This window comes from Diplotaxodon limnothrissa, linkage group LG23 (genome assembly GCF_057381915.1).
Source record: "Diplotaxodon limnothrissa isolate DT_005_m linkage group LG23, D_limnothrissa_male_GT1.1, whole genome shotgun sequence".
NCBI classification, from domain to species: Eukaryota; Metazoa; Chordata; class Actinopteri; order Cichliformes; family Cichlidae; genus Diplotaxodon; species Diplotaxodon limnothrissa.
The window spans coordinates 9,682,914-9,709,953 of record NC_140617.1 but is presented as its reverse complement, the minus strand read 5'-3'; the positions used below and the strand labels follow the sequence as shown (position 1 = coordinate 9,709,953).

Here is a 27,040-nt window from a genome sequence, read left to right as displayed (position 1 = left end):
AAGCATGCTTTTCAGTTACTGAAGACAAGACTGAATGCAGAGAGACCCAACTGAAGGCAGTCGCAGTGAAGGCCTGCAGAGCATCTCAAGGGAAGAAACACAGTAAAGCTTAATATGTTCAATTTGCAATCAGTGACTACAGGGAGCAATCGGCTGACAATTTTCATCCATGTACTAAAAACGACCCTTTCAAATAAAATAATGATAGGTTTACCTTCTTTTTTTTTGCCGTTCTTTATTCCATAATTTCACAGCTGCAAGTCTGAAAGTCAAAAATACACCTGATCTTACTACGGGAAAAGAGGCTTGCCAGGAAATAATGTCACAACTGTGGACTTCTATATCCTGCATAATTTACTCCACATTATATAACAGTATGAAAGCTAAATATTCTGTGCAACTCACACAGTCTCTGGACTCTTTTGAACTGAAATGCAAAAAAATGCAAAAAAAAATGCAAAAGAAAAAATCATGAAGCATTTATGTCATGTGATCTTGAGCGCTGAAATGAATAATGAAGCAACTGTAAAATGTTACAAAATACAGTACGTGTTTTAAATTTAAATATGCCACTGCTTAAAAACTCAGCTCATTCTAAAACTAGCTGCCCCTCTTATTCACACTGTAGTTGGAAAAGTAAATCTTTACATTTTTATAGCTGTGCTTGTCTTATTTCATAAGGGTTAGGAGATTAAAATGTTGTTTTTAGTATATTGTACTAACTTTAAATTATGTTTCTGAACATGTGCAATTTACCTGTGCATCTGTCGCTAAAACGTTAGATGTTTTTTGAATGAAGGTTACAGGAAATGAGAAAAAAAAGAATTTAATGACATTATTTGGTAATAAACACCTCACACCTGCTGTTTCTGTGCTTGTTCATCATTTATTCTGTCAGCAGTAATGTGATTGTACTTCATACATGGCCTATGCAGGCATAACGGGCCAACGTAACATCCACAAAAACAAACCAGGTGGTTTTAAGTTATGTTTTGACGTGGAAAACAGCCGCCTGTTTGTTGATGTTTTTGTAGAAGAGGAAGATGACACCTCACGCACTCACACCTGTGCTGCTGTATCCTTTATGCTGCAATCATTGCAGACTCCTAAGACATACAGATCGTATTGATGCTCTGACAGGAACACTTTCCCTGAAAGGTTTATTGATATTTGACAAATAAGTCTGTAGTGATGATTTTTGCTTTCTATCTTTGTGGACACGTCAAACCCGAGTAGCTCTGCATCTATTAGCCATAAAAATTATAATTTGTGTTATTAGTCTGAAAGCACACAGGGAGCTGAAACTAAAAAAGAGGAGTTTGAATACAGCAAAATGTTTCTTTGATCAAATGTTACAGCGAAGAAAAAGCAGCTGAGTCAGGAAATTTTAGTCACACTGCAAAAATTTACATGTTGTTTTAATGTTAGCTTATAGTTACGGCTGTAAGGTAAGCTAAAAGCTAAACTAGACCATTATTTTACATTTTTGTGAGATTTGTAGAAATATCTGCAAGAATGAAACTGAGACTTTATTATTTTCTCTGAACATCCAGATGTATTTTCTGACGTTGAATACACTTTACTGCCAGTATCTGTCACATTCAAGCTTGTGAATAGATGGTAGATGTGAGTTGGCTGTGTGGTAAGCAGCTTGTTGTAATCATTATGTTGCTTCATGAGTTCTTTATGTGGACCAGACTGTACGTCACTGAATATTTTCAGTGAATTAAAGCATGTCAGTGTCTGACCTCCAGTGAAACTGAGTTAGACACTCGCTGGTCTAAGATGCAAACATGCTTTAATAATTATATATCATGTCTAACTTCACAACTTTATTAAAAAATAAAATGTTTTGCTTGTTCCCATGGTGTTAATTACATATGAAGCATCATGATTATCCGATCTGAATACATTTTTATGTGAAATTCTCAGTTTACATCGTTTTACACATGATGTGAATTTCTTAAAGACTGATGCTTTTGTGGCTTATTAGGCGGTTTAAATTCATTATTAGTAACTAGAGAGGGTGTGTTAATAGGAAACCTGTGTTTGTGACTCTTCCCAGTCATGTGATTAAAATATCTTTATGAGACATTTTAATTTGCGAAATATAAACCATTTCTTTCTGCACAGTTACAAAATGAAAGCAGCAAATGGCATGCTGGGTAATAGTAACTAACAGCCTGATGGGATGGGGGAACAGAAGAGACCGGAGACGCCCCAGAGAGGAGCTGTGTCTGTTTCTGCCAGCTAATTTTTAAAAAGTCCCAAAAGGAGTTTGTCTTGTCATCAGTTATATATAATTCCGTATTTTGTGATGAGTTTTTGTTTCTATTTTGATTTGAATTCAGTTTCATTTCAGTTTCTACAGCACATTTGTTTATTTTAGTTACATTTTTGTTTTAGTTCTGTTTTGTGAGTCTTTCTGAGTGATCCATGTTGTTTTTGTGTCCATGTGTTTCCTATGCAGTTCAGCCATGATGGAACCAAACATGATGGGACTTTTGTCATTCCCTCACATCCATCCTAGTAGTTTCAACAATTTAATGTCGGAATCTGCCGACATTTGTGAGTCCGTTGTCATTATTTTTCGTTATATTGAAAAGTTGATTGTTATTCTTTCACAGACAAATTGAAAAACTGCTGCAAAAAATAGCAGGAAGTGCAACAGTACTGAACAGGCCAATCACAGCAGTTGCGTCTGCGCCATGTAGCTATATTTCTACGACTAATGCCTGATTTAGACTTCTGCAGAAAATGAATGTCTTAACTTAACCCTACACTGTAACCTTCCACACCATTCAGCTGTTGCAGTCTTTGTTTTTAATTATTATAATGTGGAGGGTGTTTGCCAGGGTTAGGATTTAAGAAGTTTGTAATAAATGTTACAATATAAAAACAACACTCAGTGAAGGCACACATACTTCAATAAAGATGTGCTCCAAAGCCTCATCAGACTGGGTGTGTTGACAAATCTGGGCATATTTCATATAGACTAATGTAATTATTCGCTCACACTGCCCAGCTGTAGACATGTTTTATTTTATAAATAAAGTTTTATTGTTTCAAGTTCCATCACAGAGAGGAGAAGCTCCAATATGGAGAGCGGACAAGCTGAGTTTCTTTAGTTTCTTCAACCCCTGCACACACAGCATGAAATATTACTTAACTGAAAACAGCTTTGAATATCAATATTTGATTGATAGAAAGGTGCACAAGGTCCCAACATGACCCATGACATTTTTCTGAGTCATATATCGTTTGCATATGTCTTTGTTGTGAGAATGACTCATTTAAATTCACGTGAGTCTGACTGGAATCCAATTAAAGCATCGAGCTGACGCCGCTGCATTCAAGGGCCGTGACTTTTCATGCAGAAGGTCAATTTCTTTATAATTGACGAAAACAGATAATTCACTGCTTCTAACTGATTATTATTAAAGGAGACATGACCCTCCTGTCCATCTTTTACCTCTTTTTTGGTTTGATTGTCTTTAGAAATCAGTTCGTGGGTGTGTAGTATAAGAGATGTTCTCTGCTTAAACAAATATTCTGCACTGCTATGTTTAAATTCCTGCTTCCACAGTCCACACACTGTCGCGTGCTACAAAAACACCAGTGTACAAGGCCACGCAGAGGCCTTATCCAGGATTTAGATTAGCTTTCAGAGAGAAGCCTTTGTATTTGACTCAGATAAGTTTCAACAAAGAGTTTCATTTGTAAGTCACCCCGTCTCAGAGTTTAGTGGGAAGTCTTAAAACACAACACATGGCAAACAGAAAGTGTGTCACATGTTTATCCCCAGTTTTAACCATTTCTTCTTCCATTAAGGTTCTCAGTGATAGACTTCAATATAGTATGGGTATTTTATATATTAGACGCCAGTATGCACTAGACTGGTCTGATGACGTTAAGGTTTGCGGTTAAATATAACACATCACTCATTTAGAGCAAAAACACAAGCTCACGTGCAGTAATCATATGAACACTCGTCCATTAAACATTGTTGTGTGTGCGTGTGTCAGATGAGAGCCGCATGTGTGGGAGTTCGGTCTGTGATCTCCGTTGAGCAAACATACCTTTTTAACATGTGAGGTCAAAGTTGTGCAAGTTTCACTGGCAGTTTCCACTCCCAGTCCTGATATTCCCAGTTTCGTCAACAGTGTGAATAAACCTTATCGCCAAGTTCGAAATGTGCTTTTGCAAATTTACAGATTTTTAATTTTGAAGAAAAGATACAAATGATATGCAACCAATCAAAGTCCAGTAATAACTTAATTTTACTGTAGGCATTAAAGAATACAATCTTCTTATTGTCATTTATACAGATTAGAAAGCAAAAAGAATTTATGATGTGATATCAGTGTGTGAATGTGAGAGTGAATGAATAGTGGCATTGTAAAGCGCTTTGGGTGCCTTGAAAAGCGCTATATAAATGCAATCCATTATTATTATTATTATTAATTAATATTGGACTTAGTTTGTTAATTTCACTTTTTAACTTATCGCTCAGAGTAATTTGCTTACCCGAGCTTATCAACATGCTTTAATATCAGCTGAATATTACTAAAAGAATAATATCAAACTCATAGCGGTGGGGTTTTTGCACCCTGGAGTCACATCCAAACTTTTCTTTATGCACTTACTCTCACCATGAAACTGACCATGAATCAGAAACCTGACTTGTTAGTATTGAAGTATCATTATATAAATAAAATATTTAGTTACATTTCATTTATGTAATGCTAGTCATCTCAAGACATTTAAATATTGTCGGATTTTACTTCAGAACATATAGAGAAAACCCCACACTGCACTTGGAGATGGTGGGGAGGAAGAACTACTCTTCAACAGGAATAGACCTCAAACAAAACAATCCTTGCTGAGAAGCAGCAAACCATCATGACTAGTAGTGGTATATAAACACATCAGAGATGAAAAGAGGGGACCCTGATTCTATAGCAACAGGGTCTCTTCCTGTTAAAAGGGAGTTCTTCTTCCTCACCATTTCCAAGTGTGACCCGTGGTAGGTACCTATTTAAAATAGGACAGAGCCGTAGGCGCACAGTCAGTTTAAAAGAGTTTAATTTTTAATACAAAATAAAAGAAACAGTGTAACAGCAGCACCTAAAAACAATTAAAAACGTTACCTTATTAAAAAAACGATAAGACTGTACGATTGCCCGTGAGGCAGGACAAGCGCTGCGGAGAACAGTTTAAAAACAAATCGACATAGCACACAGGTTAAAAATGGACGGCAACTCACACATGACCCCAAATGGGTAAAACACTATAGAAAAAAAAGGCAAATCTTCGGTGCCGTCTTCACTCGGGCCCCCCGCTGTGCATGCAAGAGCGGGGAGACAAAAAAGGATTTGTTTTCCCTGCAGCGCCTTCACCGCCTGCGAATCAATATCTGTGGTGCCTACTGATACAGAAAAAGTAAAACAAAAAACCAAAACCATCGACAGCCGCAGCAGTCAGTCTGTCGGCTTACACCAGTTTAAAACAAATTAAAACACACTGATGTGTCGGGTCCTTTGCCCGCAGCCAGAAATCCACCTGGCAAAGCAGCAGCTCGGTACTCTGTGAATAAAAGGCAGGAGATCACTAGCTGGACAATAAAACACAGGAATATTCCTCCACTGAATTGGTTTTGTTACCTGTCCACAAGTTCGTGTCACACCCTAATAAATGTGGGTCAGTGGCGATGAAGTCCACTATACCGTTCTCACGGGAGCAATGTTTCCCACCTACAAGGGTGCAAATAACTGTAAACCTCTGCCAACAGCCAGAGCTCAAGTGGTACATTTTTGTGTAACCTACCATTCTAACAGAAGTTTAGGGGAAGACCCGTATCAGACTTTCGTAGTTAAGAAACACCAACTTGCCCAACTCGGACCAAGCACTCGCAGTTTCAGGTTTGCAGAGGAATACCCAATTGCCCACACCTGCGCTTATGAAAGGAGCGAAGACCAGCTCCGCCCACCAGGGGTGGTCCCAAGTCTCCAGGTCTCACCTGTCACACAAGTGTTTATTCTTAGATGACTGTCTGATTGTTGGGCTTTTTCCTCTTATATTGTAGGGTTTTCACTTACTATAAAAAGCATATTGAGATTACTGTTGTTAAAGCACTATATAAATAAAACTGAAGTGAAGTTAACATATTGACAGGTGTGTACGAGAGAGAGCAAAGGGAAGTTAATGATATGCAACAGAAGAAAAAATGAGTTTGAAGTGAAAAAAGAGGAGTGGAGAAAAAGTGCTACATCAAGCTGCTCAATATCCACCGACTGATAAAGAGACAGACATAACGTGACAACAGAAACAGTTCATAGTTCTTTTTCTTTTACTTTTAGTTCTAGATTTTTACTTCTTCATAACTACCAAGAACTGACTCAAATCTATATACCAGGACTAAAGAGTGGCTCAATAGAGGAGCTCTGGAAACCTCCCACACCTTTCCCACATCAGTCATCAGATCAAGTTTCATTCATTATAACTATTTCTGTCACTTTTGGTCTGAACTGTCAACCTCAGTTAAATGACTATTGTTTCACACTAGCTTTTTACAGACACCTTGAAGAGTGGCCTTTCTGGACAGCTATAAAAGCCTATCCCTCGTGTAACTGTTGGATAAAACATCATAGAAATGCATTTTCAAACACACGTCTGTCTCAAGCCTCCGCAGCTCACATAGGTCACACCTCAAGGGCAGTCACAAAAATCATTGTGTGCAGAAAAATGTGCATTTTGGTAAAAAAAAAAAAAAAATCTGTTTCAGCTTGAACCTTTAAAGCTTAAAAAAACAGCTGCACTGTGACATCTTTTAAGCGACATCAGCGTGATTAAGCCTCTTAATTAGCTTACAATAAATTAGCATAATTCATAGGGCTTTATCAAGCATCAGCAGGCAAGAGAAAAAGTCCTGAAGCATCCTCGTGGCTCACTTGGCAAAAGGTGGATCTGTAGCTGCGGCATCCATGAATCTGGTAGCCCCCTCATTTCCTCACACCATGATGATGGGCTGCATTCCCAAAAGAGTGGCCAAAAATGAATTAGTGAACCCAGGCGTGTTCTTACGGTTATCTATTTAAATCGACAAGAAAATAATAACAAAGGAGCCAGAAGTACAAGACAAAAGCTCCTCTGTGTCTCTGTGTGCTCAACCCTCTTGACACAGCAGCATGTTGCAGTTTTACTCTGAGCACTCTCTTTATCAAAAAGCTGTGGCAACATTTGGCAGAGCAGCGACAAGAGTGAGTGAAGCTGGAGAGTGCAAAAGCATTACTGAGAACAACTGGGTCCCTGTAAGGTATGAGGTGATTCTGTCGAGCCTATTTCAGTCGGGGCCACTATAGTCAAAAGAAGATTGTTATTTCCATCTGCAGTGATTTATATTTAGCTGTACGGCTCTGTTCTGAACCTCCCCGCCCTTCCACATGCATGCATGAAAAGCCTGCGGCGGAGAGCGGCAGCAAGAGCCCCACACAGAGCAGAGCAGGCATCAATGACAGCAGACATGACACTGATTAAATCAGACACAGCATGAAAAGGAGCAACTGTAGACAGGCTAAAGCTATCCCCAGAGAGCCCAAACATAAGTACATGGATGGAAATCACAATGGAAATTTATAACATGGAAAAGATAACAGCTTCTGTTAACCACAAGCTGGAGAAATTTACATCATATTGGGAAAACTGGGTTAAATATATCACGCCTCATAGGCCAGATTTTACTATTACAAACCAATAATTATGATGTATGTATATATATTTATAGGATCACCCCATACCAACACATCCGTGTTTTTTTTTGTTTTTGTTTTTTTTGTTTCTTTTTTTTGTTTTGTTTTTTTGTTTTGTTTTTTCTCTTTTCTTAGGTTTGTTAGTTTTGTTTTTTGTTTTTTGATTTTCGGATTATGTGATGGTTTCAATTACTTCTATCGTTGTAAGTATTCTTCCCTTATGACTTGGATGTAAATTAAAATACTATTTCAGTATTTAAGGCAGATAACCTAAGTATGAAGAATGCTTACATGATGTACATACTGTGAATGCCTGCTTTTGAAACCTTAATAAAAATATGAATTAAAAAAAAAAAAAGTAGACAGGCTAAAGCAACTCAAAGATACCCATTATGCTCATTTCCAGCTTCAGGTTTTACTAGACCTGGACTCTACTAGGGTAGCTTTGCATGAATCACAGTTAAAAATAATCATTGCTTATTTCACACTGGGCCTTTAAATAGCCCTGCACTTCGTCCTCTGTTTAAAAAAAAAATTCTCCCCCTTTCTTCTCATTGGCCACCCCTCATAAGCATAAGGTTTAAGTAGCAGATGGGTGGAGCTGTGTGCCTGAGGTGACCATATTAGGGAAATCACCTCTCTCTGTCCTTTCCTGTACATACGCCCACCTCTTTATTTGAAAGTGTAGTGGCATATGCAGAACAGGAAATACGGTAATACGGTAATACGATAATAGGTTACTTTATATATCTTTTTTACTCGGTGGCGACTATGTAAACAGACTTCCTGCTCAGCATTTGCTGACATAGAAGTCAGCATTTGCTCACCGCTAATATCTGAAGAAAATTGCTCAAAGGTTGTTTATCTTAAACAAACAAGATCGGGTTAGGTTAAAAAAATCCCACTAGTGATGTTGAGGACGTCTCAAAAACCCATTTAATATGATACACTTGGTTTTAAGGAGTTAATAAAGGTTTTTCAAATGTCAGGATAACTGACACAATGTTTACTTCAGCACATGTGCGCTTGTAGGAGTAAACCGCAGAATCGATCATGACAACTAGTCATTCGAATGTCCTACACAGTGTTTAGGATAATGTTCAAGACACATTAATGAAGTAAATGATCAACAATCTTTCGTAAAGAGACGCCAAAAGGATCACAAATCACGGTTATTAATATGATGAGGAAGCACGCAGTTATCACAATCGTGTAACAATGCCAGAGAAGCAAACATTCAGCATTAAGATCAAATCTTTTATCCCGTTTGTGTCTGCATAAATATTTAAGGAGAATAACTCTGCAAGAATAATAAATCATCCGCATATATTTATCTACTGCGAAAAACCCCTTTGCTGCTGCTACTGCTGACAATAAAATGATTACACCTGAATAAAAAAAAAACAGTTATCTATGTCCTCCGCCTCCTCTCTGTACAACAACCAGCCCAGCTGACTCTTGAGGATCCTGTAATGTCGGGTGCACACACTGTAATCCGTCGCCTTTTCAAACACATTCTGATTATTGCGTAGAAACTGAATGCACGTTTCCCTATTTCCATCCCTCCTATATCTGGCCCCACGTCTTTCTTGGATCTAATTATTCCTGTTAAATACATGTACTGGGTAGTGCAAGTACAAAGGGGCGTGTCACTGGTGAAATAAATGTGTTTTGTGAGAATGAGCAGCTGCAGTGCCATATAAATGCAGCCATTTTCTCTGGTCAGTGCACTTCCCTGCCCATCCTCACAGCATCATCAAAGCCTTGCTAAGCTTATGTGTTTTTCCGCTTACACACACGTGTGTGTGCGAGTGCGTGAAGAGTGTGTTTGACACTGTGCCAGCCTCTGTGTGTATGCACACATAATTATGCAGCATAGATCTGTGAGTTAGCCCTTGAAAAAACATGCCAGTTCATTCACGCTAACAATACAATATTTTCCAGATGGCACAGGTCCACATTGATCTGCAGCCAGAGCATTTATCCTCCGGTGCTTTCACACATCAACCAATAAAGTCACCAGCAGAAATTCCATCAAAAATGCATATATTACTGAGTTTCTAACCAACAAAAGGCCCAGGCAATGTGTGACAAAATGTCAGGCTTCTGGGGGCTCGTTTGTTTCGAGAAATCATTTTTTACCAAATAATGATCTAATTAAAAATGCATTCCCAAAACGCTTTACCAACTAATGAAAATGCGTTTCGTGATGTAGCTCGTTAATATACACGTGTGTATTTTTACCCAAAGCACTATTATCGCATCACGAACAGAAAAACATGAGTCTCATTGAGGAACAATGCACTCGTATCTGAGAGTCACTAGAACGGCAAAATCTTCCGAGATCACGAGCATTCAGCCATTATTGGTTGATTAGGTCAACAGTTTCTACAGATCTGTGTCTTCAAAGCTAAACTGGAGGTAAGTAAGTATCATGTTGCAAGATGAATATTGTTACCTTACAAAGCTACATGTATTGCATCCAACAACTACACTTTCCTTTAGCTTAAGTTGAGATCCACCATCTCCTTCGTGGATTAATCAGGCTTTAACCCCCAAATGTTCCTCTACCAGCTAAACAATTATCATCTCTGCTTGATGTTTGTGTCATTAAATCCAAATTAAACCAATGTGTAAAATAAAATATAGAGTACAGAAGAATATCACGCTCAGGTATAATGTCTTCTGAGCAGAGCCGTACACGCAGACATCTGAGGACTATACCAAAATCAGCATTATTTTTTTAAAAACAAAGCTCTGATGAGGTTTAGGATAGAGCTACCTAAACCTTGTCAAAACTTCCTCCGTCTCTGCTTAGGCAACATATCAGCCTGGCAGATGTACGCTGACGCTGAGCTTTATTTCATCCTGTTCTGATAAACTTTTGTTGCTGAATTTTGACGCTGACGGGTTTTCACACAAATGAAGACAATACCGAGAGCGTTGCAGACAGCAGCCGCCATCTGTGGTGCGAACCTAACGGCGGTTTATTGATGTGAGTTCTGTTGTTCGAAAACGGAGACATTGGCATTTGCGAACGCCTCGGCCTGTGATCAATCAGTTTGAATAATATTTATATCCTCGCTCCTATTTTTCCTCCCTCAACATCAACCCTTTGTGTTGTTGTCTTTTTATTTTTGTTATAACATTTAAGCTAACTGCCTGGCATTAGACACCAGGCCACTGGATAAACAGAGTAATATCACTTCTGTAATAAACATGATAAAATGAAGGCAGATGCATGGTAATTGTAGAGCAAGTAAAAAAAACCTGCTGAGGATTTTGATAGGAGAGGCTGAGAAAGTGTTTTTGTCTCCTTCTTGCAGATCTCTGTAAGTAGGAGGTAGTTAGCCTCTCTTATTCATACTGGATTGCTGTCAATTCCTGGCACAGCCTCTTCCTCACATGGACTGAGATGACAAGGCTGTGTGCAGTGTGGGTCGTCTGCTATTTTTTTTTTTTTTTGTGGTTGTTTTGATTTCCTTTTTCTTTTCCTAAAAATTAACTGCTTAAACAGAGTCTCCTTTATGTGAATAAAAAAATCTAAGTAGTGGAAGAAATGAATTTATCCTTCAAAGCAGATCTTGCTCTCCTGAGTGGAGACAAAAGGACTATAACCAGTTATCCAGCAGTCTGCAGGAGCATCTGTAACTGTAACCCAATGCGACAACAACACTAAACAAAAACGGTGCGACCAGGTTCGTGAGGAGTGCTTGCTCCTTTGGAAAACAAACACGATCTAGATCAGAAGTTCTCTGGGCCTGATTCAGATAGCCTTTATCTCTTTATCAGGCAAACCAACATTACCCTCTGACCACCACACTCAAAGGACAAGGCTGGTGCTCCACAAACAAGAGCAAACATGTATGAATCAGGTCCCTGGATTAGCTATACCGCTCATTTCAGTATAACATATAGTTACAAAAATATGACCCAAAATGTCCACTGTTGCTCCATTTTATCATGTTATACCATGCTTTAAAAAAACAAGCTAAAACCATATAAAAAGATGGGTCGTGGATGGGTCTTTAAGCATGGCAATGACCCAAAACATACTGCCAAGGCAACTAAAGAAGAAGTACATTAAGGTCATGGAGTGGCCTAGCTGGTCTCCAGACATCAACACTACAGAAAATATGCGGAGGGAGCTGAAGCTTCATGTTTCCAAGCAGCAGCCAAGAAACTGAAAGGAGTTAGAGAGTTTCTGTAAAGAAGGAAGCTGGTGACCTACTACAAGAAACCTCTCACCGTTGTGCAACAACAACAGTTTTTCTACCAAAGTACTAAGTTGTGTCATGTTTTGCTTGAGGATCAAATACTAATTTCCCTCAGCAACATGCAAATCAATGTATAACTTTTATATAACGTATTTTTTCCCTCAATTTTTGGTTAATATTCCATCTCTCCATTAAAATGAAACTAGCATAAATACAAGAGACTGTTGATTTCTTTCTAAGTGAGCAAAAATCAAATAATTATTTACCCCATTGCACTTCTAAAGCAGATCACGTATAATATTTAACTTCTTAAGAAAGAAATCATCACAGTACTGGTAGCTTTTTTGTAAATGTTACTTTAACAGAAGCAACGCAACTGTTCGACCATAAATTATACACATTTGTGCTCTAGTGAGTATTTACAGCAGTGTATGTGAGATTAGCTTGAGCCATAAAACACTGCCCCGGTTCACCGTAAGGAACAATCGAGTCACCAAGTGCAACAGCGTGACTCATTTATGTGTTTTTTACAGAAAACAACAGAGCTCCACAACACAGAGGAATAAGCACATTCTGGCTTTACTGTTAGTTTTTCATGAGTTTTGCTGACAAACATAAATCTTTTGCCCTTTAAACCTTCGTTTTTTCATATTGACAGTGTATTACAAACATAAATAATGTGAACCTTACCTTGTGTCGGCACTTCAGAACAACACCATAGGCACCTGAAACAGAAGCAAAAAGCAAGATTACTTTAATGTCCTTTACTGTTTATTCATCCATTCAGAGTAACTTTTTCTTTCAAGTAGAATCAATAACAGTAAATAATAAAACACAAAATCAGCTTGAAACTCTGTAATTAACATGCCACCATGATCTACAGCCATAAACAAACAAGGAGTATTACTCCAACTGAGAAGAGAAAAGCTTTTGAAATAACCCCTTCGAATGCTTCCTATATGTTCGCATGAACTACACATGAACTACACATGAACTAACCCCCCCCACCTCCCCTTTATAAAAAGGACAGGTGGTCCAGAAAGTAGGACACAAGTGTTGGCAAGCTACTGTAGATCTGATGTTATCGACCCTGGCAGTCACACACATGCATCCCCCGAGGGTTCGAGAGGAATTCTTGGACCAAGCAGACATATGACGAATGGATCTGTGCTCCTTTACGAGAACATCAGTGCTGAGAAGTTATCTGCTCTACAGTCGAACACACTTTAAAGACTAAAGCTATGGGGTCTATGTATTATTTATACAACTGTAACAATTTTAACTTGTGTCTTTATTATTATTAATATAATCCAAGACTCAATTTCACCTCTTGAACGTGTAATTATCTTGGGTACGCGCCACCCAGAAGACAGTGGTGAGTAAGAAACGTGTAATAACACATCAAGCTATATGTTGGACTGAGGATGTGCTGTGCACATAGCATAACCACCATAACCATACACAACAGCATCCTTAATTAAACTCTTGTTTATTTTCACTAAATCAGCCACCTTCAGCATCTTAGTTTGGCTTTAATCTTCACATGTACTTCCAGCGGTTCCAGCAAGCATGACCGCCACCAGTGAAAAATCCACTGACTAACAAGAAACCAAACTGGACAGGATTTTTTTGGTGTATGCAGCCTGGTTTCATGACAATTTAGGACATTTTGTATGTCATTAGTAAAGCAGGGACACATTAGCCACATCTCTTACCCCATTCCTACTAAATTAGTGCACAAAAAGCTGCAAAACGTGCCTGAAGTATTAAAAGATGGAAAATAATTTCTCCCGTTCATTTCCGTCCTTCAGTGAAGAGCTGGAGATAACTGCACATAATTCAGTGTATTTTTAATTGCTGGGGTGAGCTGCATGCACTTAGCACTTAGTACTAAATCATTAACAAAACTGACTGACCTCAAGATCACTGAGGAAAAATCTATGATGCTGGGATCAAGCGGAGCATACAGTGCAATGAGTGCTACGGCAGGAAACGGGGAGATGAGCAGGAAAATTTCTACAACTTTTACAGTTTAATGTGACACTAAAAGTGCTGACTTCCTTCCCAACCGGCGCATCATCGGACAGGCACGCAGCTTTTAAAATCCAGCTCGAGATTTCCCCGCGTCTTTCTGCCACGCATTATAAAACTTCTAAGACGTGGGAGTAGAAGAGTAAGGGTGTAAAAACTAGGACGTGTGGGTGGCCTCCCTTCAGGGCTACTGCCACTTTCTATCAACCAAGTAGCTCAAGGCAAAACAAAAGCCAGGAGAAGCATTTCAGGGGAATTTAACTATCACACAGCCATGCCCTGCTGATATTTACTACAATAAAGCAAAAGAAATCCCCAAACCACCACTTCATTTATCCAATAAGAACATGAAAGTATGAATCACATTAAAGCATCTAGCTTCAGTTTGTCACATTTAAATTCTTTTGGATAAATAAATATAAAACAGACGCCCTTGACCTTAATAAGCTGTAAAGGTCAGGCTTTTAATGGGCTTGTTCTGCAGGCAAATTGGTTAAAAACAATCAACCGATGGCTCACTAAAAAGCCATGCAAGTGTGCATGAAAGGCTGGACTGGACTAGTTCTTACTATCTACTGCAGACTGAAAAACAATCGCACAAAACAGGCTTTTCAGCAAGTAAATGACCGCACTTACCTTCACCCACAATCCCAAGGACTTCAAATTTATTCATTACATCACCAAGGTCAGGGATCTTCATGAAGTCAAAAGGTATGCTGTGTGAGGTGGGTGGAGCTCAGGCTCGGGGGCCCCGGCTACAGGACTGCATGAGTCGGCCAGCTGTCGGCTCCTGAGAGGCGAACGCCTGCTGTAAGCCATAATATCCGTCACATGCCTCCGTCAGTGCCTCGTCTTCACCTGCAGGAAAACAATGCACCAAATCAAAATAGATAAAGAGCCCTCTTAGCTCAGAGTTAAAAGAAAATCTACCGATACTGAATTCACGAAAGCTTGAGAAAAAATGAATCTGTGTCACAAAACTAGCAATCCTTTAGTTAAAGGGTGATTCCTGCTTTGTATAGGTCCCTTTTATTAAGCTGGAGGAGTTTAGAAAGGGTGACTAGAAAGAACAATAATCAAAATGGGTGAAGAAGGGGCTGAAATGTCCCAACTTTTGGTCCCTATTAAAATAAAAAAGCAGGATCCAATTCCCAGAAAGCAGTTTAATACAATCTATCACTCGTCCTCCTTTGCCTGCACGCCCTCATTTCTCGATCTCCATGCCCACAGTTTTAAAACACAGGCTTTCTCCCAGCTAATTGATATCTTCAGCTTTACTAAAGATAACCCTGATCATATCACAAGGGTTATTTTCTCAAGACTTGACGAAGCTCCTCTAGAGCCACAGAAGACACTGCACAAGGGTATTAACAGCCTGTGCAGGCTCCACATACCGAGCGAATAGACGCGAATGTGTGAAATCAGTGGACTGTCTCGTCAGTATAAATTAAGTAAATAAAAAGGTTCCATATTATAGTTTACAGAACCTGATGAAAATGATGGTGAAAATAGTAAATTCCTACCTGTTTAGAGAGAGTGAAAGGGCACCGCACGCATTTTGAACGTGATCAAAGGATTTCCTCTGGTATCCACACACTCTTTATTGAATCAGATAAGACTCCAGATACCACTTTCTCCATTTCATCTTCTCCTAGCTGGAAAGCTCAAGGACTTGTGTAGCCTACACACACACTCACACACACACTTGCAATCTCCTACAGAGCTGTGGGCACAGGAGCTGCTCATCACTATGCAAAAACCTCGGCACCAAAATAAACTGAGTCTCCCTGAACACCAAATATCGCTGTGTGGTCTGTTACTCCCTTATCTTACTCAGCAGCAAACCCTCAACTGTAGGCTAAACTCAAACACTTTTCACCTCGCAGAAAATGCCTTTTATTTTTCACTCATGAGTGTGTTTCTGTGCTTCCTTTGGTCCATTTCAGCTTGCAGCCTACATGAGGTGGCATGCAAGCCTATTGTTTTTCCCAAGCAGATTTTTGCCAACTAACCCACCAGGCCCACTCCTGGAAGGATAATATGATCAGGAATGCACAGTGCATGGCTGTAGATCGTATATTTTGTCTCTATCAACAGCATGACTCATGCGTGGTGCGTGGAATTGAAAATGCAGAACCTCCAAAATCTCTTCATATGATCAGTGCACTAGTATTTATGCAGAATTGTGTCTTTCTGATGATTAAAATTTGACAAAGTGGTGGAAATTTGTAGAAAAAACAACAACAACAACAACAACAACAAAGGGATCCATCTAACAACGTCACTCAGGTTTAGAGTAACATGATTTTTTTGGGTTAATTGCACACAATTACGCAAACAACAATAGACACAAGTTTAAATTTAAGATAAAATTATGGTTGAAAAAAGGAAAAGAAATTTACTGCTGTTTATGTAAAAATCTCACCTGCATTTGTGGTGTTGCTTCTTATAACAAGTCTCTCACATTCTTAACAGCTACAAAGGTGAAATGTAGCTGTCACAAATCATCATTTTTAACTGTAGCCTGTGTATCTAATTGTGTATATATGCACATATGTATGCGTGTGCGTGTGTGAGAGAGACAGGGAGCTATGACTGCCCACAGACTGACTGTAGCGCCCACATTTTTAATGCAGAGCAACAGCAAACCCAACAAGTCAAACATATGAAGCCAACTTAACAGAAATTAACAGTTTTTTTCCCTAGTTGTTGTTGAACCAGCTGATTCAGAAAACATGCATAACAAACCTCCCGCCTGCCTTAACACATAAGAGATCCGAGTCACCCTCGCAGGTTAAGTGTTACCCAAGTAAAGATAAAAAAAAACTACTCACTCAGTCACTGTTTTTGGGGAAAAACGATGGAAACAGGCCCATATAAATATATCCACCCACCAACGACGTTATTTTCATTGCAGCAGGCAGCTACAGTAACTGGATCGTGCGGTTGACAAGCTCCGAGCCCATCGCCAGGCAACAGTTCGAGCGACGTGACAGCGGCCAATGAAAATGCTCGGAACTGTTGTTTATTCCAACTCCCCCTTAGTTTCAGCCAATTACAGCACAGATGGCTTCCGGGGAGAGGGGGGGCGAGGGGAGGGTTGCTGAAAACTGTGTTGCGGTCTGAGGGTGTTTGGTATGAAGGTGGGATATTATTGTTCTAATTTCTCAATTACATAATTCTGGCAAATCACACCCCGCGTTCAAATATGACAACATAATTTAGCTAAAGGCCACTCCAAAGTACATAAAGAGGCAGAAAGATTGCCTTTTAAGGATGTTCTGATGTAAGGTGTATACACAAGCTACATTAGAGAGGAGTAAGTGCCTTGCTTAAGGGTAAGGGTAAAAACTGGACAAAACAAACTACAAGAGAGAGTAAGTACACGTTAATGGTGTGTAATAGTGGGATATAAATGCATCAGGGAGTGAATGAGCCATAAATTGAGACTCCCAGCTGCAGTCTCAAAACTTAGAGTGGAATGTGAAGAAACTGCTGTGACTTTATATCCAAATCGTGTGCATTGTTTTCAAGAGAAATCCACTGTAGCTAAACACAGGCTGGGCTGCACTTTTTGCAATGCCAATTTTCACCACTAGGTGGTGCAGTGAGCCAGTAGAACTTATTAATTTAATTACTTATTTAATCGGTAAAGTCATGAAGAACACATTCTTAGTTAAAATGATAGGATGTGGAAAGGAAAAGATTCACGATTCAAGATTCATTATAAAGCCTGTCAACAGAATCTGCAGCAAAGGTACTTTACAGGTATTGTATTTTTCGGACCATAAGGCGCACCGGATTATAAGGCGCATTAAGCGAAACAAAACAGTCAGATAAGTCAAACTTTACTCAACTCATTGTTCTTGCTTCCTCCACTTCCGTACCATTGATTCATTAATGTTAAATTCTCCAGCAGGTACTCTATTCCAATGTTGTTGCAATATATTAATGACCAACCTCTTATTGTGGATAGATTATCTCAGTTGTTCTCCTGACTGACGTTTGGTCCGTTTACAGCATCCTGCCATGCGATTGCATTTGTCCCTAACCATAGGGAACCCTCACGTTAACTTTTATCTAATTGAAAAAAGTTAGCATTCATCCTCCAGCTTTACTGTGTTTATGTTATGCTAACATAGCTATGTCGCTAGCGATCAGATAGCACATCATTATATACCAGCTAGTCCAACTTCAGTAACCCTACAAACGTCACTGCTGTTTAGTTTTCAGTCTTCATTTATGTTGGAAGTAAAAGCAGAGCTGTCTGTTTTAATTTTTTCAGAAATCTCTCAGTCAGAACATGCTATATCATGTTTAGGTGGAAACTAGCGAGCTAACTTCCTACTAACTTCTAACTCAGTTAAATTTAATAAATTCAGTTTTCATAGATGCCTGGATGTTAAACGTAATTGTTACACCTGGTAAAGCAGCAACGCTGATGATTTTATTAAAGATAAAAGAATTTAGACAGTTTTTTACTCTCATTGATGCTGCAGTGCTCGTTTGACTTTGGGACCTGAAGCGGAGTTTGGACCCGGATAATGCTCCGACAATCCATCAAGCGGTGCAGCTTTGTAGCTTACCAAAGTCATACTAAAACATTTTTTCACAGATTTCTCATGTACCACGTAAAATCGGTCCGAGGTCAGTAAGCACAACCAGAATTCATACATAAGGCGCACCGGATTATAAGGTGCACTGTCGATTTTTGAGAAAATCTAAGAATTTTAAGTGCGCCTTATAGTCCGAAAAATATGGTACGCTATTATTTCCAAAGGCATCACCACAGGAGACACAGTAGTCTGAAAGCCTTGATCCATCTTGCATTTCTTCATATTTCTTTAGGAAAACTGGAAATAGGTGCAGCAATTTCTTGAAATATCTGCAAACATACATGGAAATATAGAATATGAGGCCAATACAGAGTTTCTTGAAAGTTAAAATTTGGTACAACCACCTTTACTTCCCAGCCTAAACTCTCTTAGACAAGCTTTCTTGTAACTTCTTTAAGTAGTCTGCAGGCTTCTCAAAGGACATTTCATCACTCTTCTATGAATGTTCACTGTGTTAGGTTCTGTTCTCTGCTGAGATGATCACTCACTGCTTCAAAGATGTTGAGGCCCAGGCTAGATGCAGATAACTGCCAGGTGCATCTCTCAGGTCCTGTGTCAGGTCTTTGCTGGATTTATTTTGCTATTTCTTAACGACGTGACTTCCAGATAATGTTCATCTGCTGTAGATTGTTGTTTGTTTGTTTTTTCTAGATCTGCCACGTCTTCTTTTTGTCCTCCACCTTTCCAGTTTCATTAAACTTTTAAGGAGGCACTGCACACCCTACCAGGATATGCCAAGTTTTCAGCTAAGAGTTGTTTGGGAAAACTGCTATCGTATTCCTGTCAAAATGTGCTATTTTTGACATTTCTCATTGATTTAGCTAAAGAAATTAATATCTAACTTAAAATTGGTTCTTTGGTAAGTTTTCTGTTATGTATAGACACAAAACTGCTCCCTCCCTTGAGTTGGGGGGCTTTATGTGTGTGTGAATGATTCATAGATATGTATTAAGTGACTTAACAAAAAACAAACAAACAAACAAACAAATCCTCTGAAAATGGTCAGGTAAAAGGACTGGATTGAAAACGAGTGAGAAAGCCAATGTCCAAAGACAAACTTTCAAAGACCTTTAGAAAGCTTGGCGAACTATTGCTTTAAAAATGACAAGAAAGTCTAGATAACTGAACAACATATGAAGAAATAAAGAGTGACTCAAGACTTTTGCGCAGTACTGTACATTAATCTGATAGGAGTATAAATGCCCAGAAATGCTGCTTTTCTTTCTGCTCTATCCCTCAATTCAGAGACCCGTCAACAGCTACAAGGGTCTGAATTTGAATTTGATCTATCCAAAGGAGGTCTCAGGGTCACCTGATCCAGCTCTGACTGTAAGCTTTATCACAATGGAAAGTTTAAACCCTGACCTTAAAAGTAGAGTTGGTGTTTGTCTCTTAAACCTGAGGAGCTGGAGCTAAAGGAGGGCAGATAGCTTCTGCCTTCCACTCTCATAAAGCAGCAGGTTGCTTGATGTGGGGTTTCTTGTCATTTACAAAGACTGTTTAAAACTCGCCCTTTGAGGACACAAAGACAGTTTGCACCCTCCCTGAGGAAAAACATATGCACAGAAACGTAAGGTGCCCCATTAAGACAAAGTTCACTCATACAGATACAGGCAAAACAACAACTGTACACACATTAATTTTATTGAGTAAATTATTTATTTTCCAGGTGATTGTAACACTCAGAGAGCATTCCTGTCTTATTAATGTCAGCTGAATACCCACGGGGCTGTAAAACCTTATCACTGCACATGTTAACAATGAGCAGCCATCATGCTTTGTGTGCAACATTTCAGATACAGCTTACTAGATTAATTCCAAATTAATTTTTAGTGTGCAGAAAGCAACTTGTTTTTCCCCTTCCTGCCTATTTTCATTCAAAACCTGCTGCATAACTTTTTGAGTGTTTGTGCTGACCAATGCTGCCACCGACAGGATTGTCCTGAAACTGAATGAATCCAGGCTGTACTGTGGTCTTAAAGAAAGCATGTGTGTGTACTTTGAGATTTCACCTGCATTTAAACACATAGTCCGTTAATAAAAAGTCATTTTAATTAGTGATTAATTGATATCTAATGTCATTTATTTTGTTAAATTTGATTATTCATTGACTAACTTTCCATTTTTTTCACTTTAGATTTTCTTTTTTAAAGCACCTTGAGGGGACTGTTGTTGTGATTTGGTGCTATATAAATAAAACGGAACTGAATTGAAATGCAGTTTCCAAATATGTTAGCCGATCCCTCTAAACAATCCAGAAGTCAATAATGACTGAGCTCATCAGGTTTTCTTCAGTTTGTCATGATGTGAGTTAACTGGGAGGCTTAGAGGTAAAGTTTGCCATCAACATGGTCATCATCTCCTTCAAGGATGTCCTTGAAAGGAATCAGCCTCGAAATTATGATTTAGTGTATCAAGGTTTATTTTTCCAACTTCAAACCAACTGTGAATCAAGAGTGTAACCAGGGAAAGGACACAGAAAGCTTTTTATCATTTCTCAAACTTGTGCCTATTCATCTCCTCTGTCCTCATCCTTCCCTCGACATAGAAATCACTCTCAGGACACCATGTTGAAGGATATCTGCGTTCCAAAATGCACCTTGAGAAAAGAAGTGGCTTGATAGAGGAACTCTAATCAAGGTTTCTCAGATTTAACTTTTGGAAAAGTGTTTTTTCCTTCAAATTATAAAAGAGGTGCAGCACACTGCTGGAGTATACAAACTGTGGAGGACTCTAAACAATTTGTCCTCACTTCAGAATGGAAAGTAAAAGAAAAACAAGCTTAGGCCTTCAGCCAGTTATTCTTAAATTTACGGATAAATAAAGTTATTTTTTAAACTAACATACTCTCCAGTCAACAAAACTGCTGCCTATGTGAAGCAGAGTCTGTGAATGTAATATAGTGATCCAAAAGTGATCCCAAGGAACACAAGAGCCAAGGAAAAAATGAAGAAAGGAAGCAATGTGGAAAAGTGAGAAATAAAAAGTGGAAAATAAAACATGAATCTGTCAGGAAGTCCAAATGAAGACTGTCACAACTACCAAGTAAAACAGGAAACAACTCAAAAGACAGACAAGCAGACTGACCCTAAACATGATGCAGAGAAAGTGGAAAGTACATACCTAGTGGAGTAAAGTGATGTGGAATATGTTATAGTTTATTTAATTGGGTAAATCTTATTTGATGAGACCTAATTGTCTGTGTTATTAGCTATAATTTTACACTTGCTGAAATATTAATACAGTTACAGTCATTATTTAATCCATAATCACGACTGCCATCACCATCTTGTGTCGGAGAGGCGGATGCTGTCCAAGATAAAGACAATGTTGGATAACACCTCCCACCCACTCCATGACATGTTGGTCAGTCACAGGAGCTCGTTCAGTGAGAGACTGAGATTACCGAAAAGCACCACTGAACGACACAGGAAATCATTCCTGCCTGTGGCCATCTCCCTGTACAACGCATCCACTTAACACACTGTTTGCTGCTACAACTACACGTGTTTCTTTTCCAAATATTTATTTATAAGTGACTTATGTATGTATGTATGTATATATATGTATATATTGTACTATTCTTAGTTAGCGTATTGTCTGTCTTGTCTTAATGTTGGTTTAAAATGGAGCACTGTAACAAAAAATAATTTCCCCCAGGGATCAATAAAGTATTCTGATTCTGATTCTGATCTTAATCAATGCAGGAGGCACCACTTTCTAACTTGTATTTACAGGGATAATAAAACTATGCTCCTTGCAGCAGTTGCTGCAGCCATAAAATCCATTAATATGTCAGCCTGATGTTCATTACAAACCAGTTAACAAGACTCAGATCTATTTCCAAAATAGCCGGCTCATAGCTAGTAATACAGAGGAGAGACAATATTGGTAAAGAGCGAATAATAATAAACTTGAAATGTGTGAGGGCAGTGAAATTAGAAATATTAAGGGTGCCGGATGAGTGAAATACACAGCTGCAAAAAATTAGGAGAAAATTGAATTTATACAGCCTGATGAATGAAATATTTCAGGTGAAAATCTAAATTGGATTGTTGAGAAACATTTGAAAACCTAAATCATCAAGCTTTTCAGGCCTAGATTCAATAAAATGGAAAACACAGACTTATTTTTTAATGTGGCTCAGCAATGTGCTTATATGCACTCCTGTAATGTCTGTGCATGCTCCTTACAAGGCAGTCGATAGTTTCTTAGAGGATCTCTTCTCAGGCCGTACACTCAAAAAAAATGAAATTGGGTGGTTGTTACATGCACAAGATCCAAACTTGTAATTTGAACTAAATAATTCCATGTTTCTATGGTGAACGTAATTAAATCATGTAGCATCTGCATGAAATCCAGCAACTTAATTTGTTCTTGTTGAGATGACATCATACAATCCAGTAAGAGTGGTTAGTTGCCTGGATCCAGCCACTCTTACTGGATTGTATCATGTCATCTCAACAAGAACAAATTAAGTTGCTGGATTTCATGCAGATGCTACATGATTTAAGTACGTTCACCATAGAAACATGGAATTATTTAGTTCAAATTACAAGTTTGGATCTTGTGCATGTAACAACCACCCAATTTCATTTTTTGAGTCGACTCACGAAATTCACAAGATCACATTAGATGTCAAACCACAGGAAAATCACTGAGGTTATTGAATGTTAATGTTAATATTATGTTAAACCTACACACATATATCGTGTTGACACAACACAACCAATATGGATTAATATAACATGATTTGTTTAGATGGAATATAAGTGGCAAGATAAAATTACCTTCATCCAATTAATTATTTTTTTGAGCATAGCATCATGGCATCACCGAGATCCTGGACAGTCTGTGGTAGTTTTTGTATTCCAGATTTTCAGAGACAACGTTTGACATGAATATCCCAGAAACTACCAAAGATAAAAGCCGAGTGTGCCAGTTTAACTCAGTGGGATGAGCGGGCGACCATATGTCATATGGCTGAAAGCGGCCAGCCCGGTTTGAGTCCGACCCGCAACCCTTTGCTGCATGTCTTCCCCTCTCTCTCCCTCTGCTTTCCTGTCAGTCTTCACTGTACCTATCCAATAAAGCCAGAAAAAGACCCCCCCAAAAAATACTTCAAGATAAAAGCTTGAAATTTTCACAGCCCTCTCTATAAAAATGAATCCGGATCTGTGATTTGAGACAGATACATCAAAAACTCAGATTATTGGTTAGTTCAAATCTGAAAAAAGCTATCCTGTAAAGTCATATATTTAAGCACACAAACTGAAAAAAATCAAATAAATAATATCGCAAAAGACAACTTGACAGGGGGCACCTGGGGTGGGTGTGGTTATATTTCCCTCCACCCCTGGACATTCCCCTGCCAGTGTACAGTATTTTATTTAAACATATGCCATTAAGATCAAATTAGTGGTGGTGGGAACATATTCCTACCATGCCTACCATAAACTATACCCATGTGTTGTTGGCTGTTTTGTAAACACAGTTTGGCTAAGCCCAAACTTCCTATTTCAAATCAAAGGTGTTACTCAAACTAAGACTAACTGTGAAAAAAAAAACAGTTTAGTCAGTGGAATAAAAGGAAAAACCTTAGAATGAATCAAAGAGTAAGGCTTTAAAATATGCTGTCATAACATAGGTTCAAAATTAAGAAAAATGTAAAAAGAAAAATGTGAAGAAAGCAGTAATGTACAAAAGAAAGGGTGCACAGAAGAAACATTCATAGATGACTCAGCAAGGAAACCGCAGTTATACACAAAGAAAACAAAACCATCAAAGTACCACAGGAAATAACTAAAGGAGGCAGGAATACCAACAATAAACCAAATGTAAGAGACAAGGAAACACATACAGCCCGAGGTGTAAAAACAGAAGAGGGCACAAACAGAAACACTGAGTACAGTTAGATGATGCAAACCAAAACTCATCCACAAAACTGTGTTAATCACTAGAAACCAGAAGAAAAAAAACACCAAGAAACTAGTGTCATAAAACTGAAGCTCATTGTGAAATTAAACAGGAAACAAAGTCTCACAAATCAAAGAAAACAGGAAATGAAAACTAAAACACTGGAACATTAACAAAACACCAAACATAAACCACGACTGAGATAGATAAACTTAGCATCTAAGATATGAAGTCAAGATCCTATCAGGAAATCCCAGAGGCATGACAATGACGACTGAGACCGGGAAAGGGTCGCAGTTATACTGCAATACCTCAGAACTTCCAAACCCTTTTATAAAAATCATTAAAAAGAAGCTAAACATTAAAAACTAAACACTATGAAGTTTAAAGTTTGAAGAGGTGAACAAGAAGTCCTTGACTATAATTTTGAAGAAGTGGCTGGGAAGTACCAGGTTTTGGAAAATTATATTACACAATGGAGTCTCGGTGATGTAATATACATTACTACACCACAGAATAAAGCCTCATCTCTTCTGCTAAAGGTGTAACACTGAAGTAGGAACACTGTCTGTATTGCATAGATTAGATCTGCGCCTGCCCATACCTGTATTCACACAGAACCTGCAAAAACAAGGTGGAGTTTAAAAACCTCACCTTTCTCTTTGCATCAGATCTTTTCAATCAGCAAACCACACCCTTTAAAATTCTTTTGTCATAAAAGGTGGTTTTCTCCCCCAGCCAGTGAGAACTAAGTCCATATTAACCATGGAAATTATTCATTATTGTTTGAGTAATTCCTGTATTTATTACGTCAAAGACAGTGCGCATGCCTGCATTGGGCAGTTATTTCCCCGTAGCAAATAAATCAGTTGAGCAGTTTTAAATGTGCACACCACATCAGATCAACCAACACGATCGCTCCCAGTGCAGTTTTTTTTAATCCCGACTGAATCAAGTTTAACCCTCTTGGGTACAACATTGATTATAAAGGAGAATGAAAACCCACTAAAATGTATTAAATTGCACAAAAAATGTGCAACCTTTCAATGGAAATATGAACATGGATTACTCTTATATAACACATGATTTTGTTAACCTACAGTATAAAAGAAAATAAAGATTTCAAATAAGGTAACATAGACTTAATTCTTGACTTGACTTACATGTGTTTGAACCCTTAAAGAACCCTTTCAAACCAGATAAATTATAGTTTAAACTTGAGTTTGTCTGCTTGGAGGAAAAGTGAAGGTAAATTTGAAAAACACACATAATTACCAATGTAGCGGTAAGGTGTTCTTAAATGCAGGATCATCAAATTATGGAACCACAAATCATTGATAGAGTCTAACTTTTCCTTTTTTTTTCATTAACTGGACAAATACAGAGAGAGCTGCACCTTACTGGAAAATCAAAAATAAGGTAAAACTTTGCATGGGTGCAGTATAAAAATCTTGTGATCTAATAGGGTCTGGTGAGAGCTTAAATGGAATGAATTATGTGCAAAAGGAATATTTATGTTTTCACATTATGAGAGTAAATCTTGGGAGTTTCCATTTTCTATTTGGGTACTTCAATTTCCTCCCACAAAAACATCCTTACTGGGTTAAATGGTAATTCTAAATCGGTTGGTTTTGTGTCTCTCCATGTTAGTCTTGGGATGTAATGGTGACCTGTCCTGTCCTGGGTTTTAACCTTTCTCCACCCCCACCCCCCCCATTCCAGAGCTTTCAAGATAATGTTTGAATCAATTTATTATGAGCTCTAGTTATTATGTTGTTTGATACTTGGACACTGAGTGGCTGTTCTGCAAAGTTAAACAGCTGTGAGGCCACTGTTGGTGTAACTACTATAACAGGTGCCCTCTGCACATCTGAGGCAAACAGCACCATTTCACCAGTGACAAATAAGGATGTGAAACTTCTATAATTTTCTGTGTCACAAACAACTTCTTTCCTACAAAGAACTGAGCCGAAAATGGAAGGATTCCTGGTATTAGAGACACTTTTTATTTTTATCAAATGACAACCACCCCCCCCCCCCCCAGCGTTATTTTTTTTTTTGTTATTAAAAAGGAACATGTACTCTATAATTCTTTCACAAATGATTGACACTTTTCAGTATTTGCTCTGTTTGGTCACTGCAAACAGGAATTTGCTTCGGTCTCCACAATTCTTTTTACAATACTTGACATTTATATTTATGGATAGAAACATTTTTTTAATACAACTTTATTTGAAAATGTTTTATTTCAGTAAACACTGAGAAAGTGGAGCGATATCGTACAACATTTTGCTCCACACTTCCTGTCTATATTGGAAAAGAAAATTCAGAGCAAGTGAAAACAAACAACCACAACCTCAGCAGTTGCACCACTTAAGTGGAATTTAAAACAAATTTCTATTACAGCGATTACAAGCTAAATTTTGGTGTGTATGTTTAAGAACATTTGGAAAAGGGAAGCCTTACAAGCTAAAAACTACGAGTGTTAAAGGCTAATTTTAACTAATGGGAC

General features: G+C 38.4%; 1 protein-coding gene across 2 annotated transcripts in view; it reads right to left on the bottom strand.

Moving 5' to 3' along the window:
• The window catches only part of LOC146607546 (cyclin-dependent kinase-like 5), a 56,392-nt gene extending 39,442 nt beyond the window's left edge, over window positions 1-16,950 (bottom strand). The window contains exons 1-3 of one of the 2 annotated variants that reach the window (XM_085347131.1): window positions 16,831-16,950; window positions 14,633-14,854; window positions 12,656-12,690 (exon numbers count right to left, since the gene is read on the bottom strand). In XM_085347131.1, coding sequence (XP_085203257.1) covers window positions 12,656-12,690; window positions 14,633-14,696 — 99 coding nt within the window. In that variant the 5' untranslated portion in view covers window positions 14,697-14,854; window positions 16,831-16,950. Of the gene's footprint in view, window positions 1-12,655; window positions 12,691-14,632; window positions 14,855-15,519; window positions 16,143-16,830 lie in introns of those variants that run through there. The other variant, XM_085347132.1, reaches the window with a different exon arrangement.
• Between the last annotated feature and the right edge of the window lie 10,090 nt (window positions 16,951-27,040).